Source organism: Setaria italica, chromosome V, assembly GCF_000263155.2.
Source record: "Setaria italica strain Yugu1 chromosome V, Setaria_italica_v2.0, whole genome shotgun sequence".
Taxonomy (NCBI): Eukaryota; Viridiplantae; Streptophyta; class Magnoliopsida; order Poales; family Poaceae; genus Setaria; species Setaria italica.
Window position 1 is genome coordinate 14,657,857 of NC_028454.1, and position 4,886 is coordinate 14,662,742.

Sequence of the window (4,886 nt, forward strand, 5' to 3'; positions counted from 1 at the left end):
CGCAATGGCCCAGCATACTGTTGGTTCTCTTGCCGGCCCCCAAAGAAGGACCTTTGGGCTTTTGGGTCATGAGGAACAGCCAGCAGAGCTTGATCTAGGCCAACCTGGCCCATGCATATGGCTCCTGCCCTTTATGATTTATTTACCTTTATATTTTTGGCTTAGGCTTGAAAATAACCGCATATGCTTTTCATAAGCTGCTGTGCTTTATGCTTCCTCCGTTTCAGCCCAAGCCCCCAATCCGTCACGGCGTCACTGCTCAAATGATGCATGCAATTTGCTCAATGATCGATGGCATGTAATGTGCTGTCATCCAGTGGAGGGGCTATACATATGCCAATCAATAATTCAATGCAAGTCCATTTTTAACACGGCAGCTAGAGTGGATATACAGTTTCTATCAAAGTGTGGTAGAGTCATATGAAACTATGACTCCGCTCATCAGGGCAAATTTAACTTGTTGCCTCTTCTTGAGTTCTTGTATAGTACCTTTTACACAAATTAGCACTTGTAGTGGTACAAATCTTTTGATTGGTGAAAGTAAATTTCTCACTAACAAACATTGTTCAATTGATTGGAAGAGGAGGTACACCTTTGTGTTCCAAGCTTTGCCTGCAACAACCGAGAACATTTACATTGGATCTAGATGAATTTTTTCAGAGTTACGGTACTCCCTCCGTTCCAAATTGTAGGTCGTTTTGGATTTTATAGGTTCATAGATATTATTATGCATCTAGAGATACACTATATCTAGATACGTAATAATATCTATACACTTAGAAAAGTCAAAATGACCTACAATTTAGAACGGAGGAAGTAGCTCATAATTTAAAAAATTAGGTCATCTGGCAAACGAATATACGACCTCCCACAATTCAATTCCAATCTTGATCCCATAAACAGTTGCGTACATACAGGCAAAGAAATCCCCATCTCACATACAGCTGCTGTCCTAAAACTATGTGTAGATCTATACTCTATCATATAGTCACTCACAGGATGAGTATGGACACATTTCGTATCTGCAGTATATACGAACAAATATTGGCAATCCCACTCAGTACTCAAGAAACCAATGATTTGCACCCAGCCAAGCCAGCCACCCAAGCACCAACGAGAAGAAAAAGAAGAAAGAATGAAAAGGAATTCACATGACCCTGAAGAGCTAGCAGGATAGATCAATCCTCCGGCGGGTTGTTTAGCGCGTGGACCATGACCTGCATGACCCTAACCTGCATCTGGAGGCGTAGGATGTAGCCGGCGGCGTGCAGGAGGAGCTCCTCCAGCCGGCCATCATCTGCCCGCTCCCCGTCGCCGCCTTCGCAGGCCGGCACGAGCCTTCTCAGCGCCTCCATCTTCCGCCTGATCGCCTCGACACGCTTCCTCCTCGACGCTGCCGACCTTGGCCGGCATTTGCCGCCGCCCTTCCTCAGCTTTCTCGCCTTCATCAGCGACGACCTCGACGGCCTTCCCAATTTCAGGCGCCTTGCAGCCGCCGCCGCCGGCGCAGCGCCGGCAACGCCGCCGCCGTAGCAAGCATGAGCTGCCATATATATACCCGGCGGCGCGCCTGGCTGCCGGTACGGTGGTGGTAGGCTGCTCGCTGCTGGATCACGCACAATACCACAACGACAGCCGTGACAGCGCGAGATCAAAGGGCTGTTGCTTATATATACAGATTGGATGGCAATGGCGGCATGTGCGCGCGCTCGGAGTTGGTGGCATAATCTAATCGCGGGTGATTAAACTAAACTAGGAGATTGATGAGCAAGTAGCTAGCGTGCAGATATCTGGATGCAGAGTTGTGTGGATATGGCGAACAGCTAGCAGGAGGCGAGAACAGGGGAGCAGCGACGTAAAGAGATCGAGGGGCACGTTGGGCCAGCATCTGCAGCAGCTGGGAGATGAGGATCGGAGAGAGAGCACGAGAGGTGTTTGCTTGAGCGCGCGGGAAGAAGGGCACACGCCGCATGTTCTGCAAACTCGAGCCCACATGCCGCCACATGCGCGCGCTCTCTGATGACGGCTCATTTCACGCGGGCTTGCACGCAACGTGCAGCAGCCGCGCTGCCGGCGGCCACACGCCACTCGTAGGCCACTCCGGCGGCTGCGCCTTGCCTGTCTCCAGAGAGAGCATGCATATGCGCGCGCCATCTTTTTCCTCGGCGGAACGCGCTGTCGGCCGGGTTGTTCGCTCCGCCCACTGGGGGTGGGGATAGTCCTCGCGCCTTCGACGTGTCCTGGGGCCCTGTGGGCATGAGCTAGAGCTAGCACTCCGCCTTCTCCTTCACTAGAGACTGTGGCGCGCCTATTATCCGCCCAGTGTGGGTGCAGAGCTCGCCGATCAATCCGTGATACTTTTATACCATTGAATGAACTTTTAAAAAATGATTTTGAACACAGGAAGGTCATGAGGTTCACACTGCCGCTATTACGCCGTTAGAATGAAGTATGTAGGTGCAAAGACATAAATTTATAATAACTTGGTATGTAATGTTCAAACATCTACTCAGAGCGAACTATATATCTTGCTCATGAACTGGAATTTGAAGATACCCATCTGCAGTATATATAAATAAGTTAAATAAAACAATGTCAAGAAAGAAACAAAATATAATTAGAATTTCAGGTTACCAAGATCGACCTTCAAATATCTCCACTGACACTTCAGCAAACAACAGCAAGGTTGATCCTTTGTTTCTTAGCCATTTCCATGAGATATCACCATCGGTTTGAAGAAGCACACAGGAGAGCATTAGTAAACTGGTATGGAACAGAAACGGCACAAAACAATGTGAGCAATACTCCAGAGAGTGAATATCTTAACAGGACATGACGTTCCAAAGGCCACGCAGAAAAGAGCCATGCATACCAGCCAATGAAGGTATAGTTCATAGAAAATAACCTTTCATATCTGCAGCAAAGGAGCTTCCCTCGTCTCTCCCCTTCCTCCTATTTTTCTTTAGGATACCGGTCAATACAAAGTAACTACAAGAACCAAAATTTTAAGAATAAAAACACAACAAAGTGGAAATAATTTGGTAACCAAATCTTGAGTGCACATCACATCCATGCAACACCTTATATCAGATAGCAAATAGATCAATTTAATTGAGTCTAGGAACAATAAACAGAGGTGGAAGGACAGTCCTACATTTTGCATTTGAACTCACCGCAGTATCGTATGAGAAAAAAGGCGTACGCTTGTACCTGTTTTTAGCTATGCTGGATTTACCAGAGTAAAACATATGACTCAACATTGAACAGCCACCACTACCGGAAACAGTAAATTCGCCGAGTGTAAAAATTTTGCCGAGTGCATTCCTTCGGGCACTCGGCAAACGGCCCTTTTGCCGAGTGTATTTAACTCGGCACTCGGCAAAATATTTACACTCGGCATTGAGGTCGTTTGCCGAGTGCCATAAATCCGACACTCGGCAAACCTCTCAGCGACACACGGCAACATTCCGACACTCGGCAAACCAACGGCGCGTGCATCGCACGTGCGCCGTCCGTCACCGGACTGGGGCGGCCGTTAGTTCTTTGCCGAGTGTTGGACTCCGACACTCGGCAAAGACACGATTCGCCGAGTGCCGCCATACGACACTCGGCAAAAGTGTCCATTCGCCGAGTGCCTAGGCCTAGCCACTCGGCAAACACAGTACTTCGCCGAGTGTAAAATGTTGGCACTCGGCGAACAAAAAAAAAAAATCCTCCCCTAGCCTCCACACTTTTTCTACTCCCCACGTAGGACATTTTGTAAGCCATAAGAAAAGTTGGTATATTTTGTGGTCTGTTTGCTATTTTTAATGAAATGATTGCATTAATAAGAATTTTTTTATTCATGTCAGATTTTAACTGCATGTACATGAAATGATGGTTTTTAATCAGTGGAAAAATTATATCCATATTATGGAGTCCGGATTGAGTTCACAACCAGAAAATGAAAAGAAATTGTCAACATTGTTTTTAAAAAATGCCACCACGAACGTGTGGTTGAATGGTGGTTAAATTCCAAAAAAAGCAAACGAAATCTGAAAATCACAAGATTTGTCAAGATGTCATGATATTATGTGTGGAGGCTGTGGTAAAAAATTGAGAAGGTTTTGCGCAATTTCTGACATATGATGCTTAGAAGCCGACGCATCTCCTTGAAGGATTCATAGAAGTTAGAGAGGACACAATAAGATTTGGAGTCCAAGTGACACTTGAGTTAACGTTTGGCTTCAAATATTTTTGCATAGGCAACATGCAACACAGATTGGTTCGTGTCAAAATTTGGAAATTTTTTGGATGCGTTTACTATTTTTTATTGATTAAATGCAATTATAGAATTTTAGTAGATATAAATGCAATTTTCGCTATAACTGCATGAAATAATAGAACATTATCAGTAGAAAAATAATTTAAACATTGTTGAGTGATGTTGACACGATTTTTCCCAAGTATATTAGGAAAAGATCTGTAAAACATGTTGTTTAAGGAGGCACATGAAATATTAGTGTATTTTACCGAGTGCATAAAGAAAACACTCGGTAAAGGTAGTATTTGCCGAGTGTTAGATCGCAGGCACTCGGTAAAAAGGTTACAGGGCCCACTGGCAGTGTTCTCGTCCTGCTTTAAAAAAGAAAAGCGTGTGTTTGCCGAGTGCCTTTGATCTGGCACTCGGCAAAGGAAGAAGGTTTGCCGAGTGCCAGATCCAAAGCACTCGGCAAACATACTGTCCCGTTCAAATTTTTTTACTTTGCCGAGTGCCAGATCGCGGGCACTCGGCAAAGAACCGGACTTAGGCTATCCCCGAACCGCCGCGCGCGGCCTGGCCTCTATCCCAAAACTTCTTCCTCGCCCGTGCAACCCGCCGCCACCGCCGGCCGCCCCGCCGCCCC

At 46.2% G+C, this 4,886-nt stretch overlaps 1 protein-coding gene across 1 annotated transcript; it reads right to left on the reverse strand.

Annotated features, from left to right (window-relative positions):
* Window positions 1-868: 868 nt before the first annotated feature.
* On the reverse strand, window positions 869-1,622 carry LOC105914476. The gene has a single exon (XM_012846249.2). The coding sequence runs from the start codon at window positions 1,548-1,550 to the stop codon at window positions 1,179-1,181; it is 372 nt and encodes a 123-aa protein (XP_012701703.1). The 5' UTR covers window positions 1,551-1,622; the 3' UTR covers window positions 869-1,178.
* Between the last annotated feature and the right edge of the window lie 3,264 nt (window positions 1,623-4,886).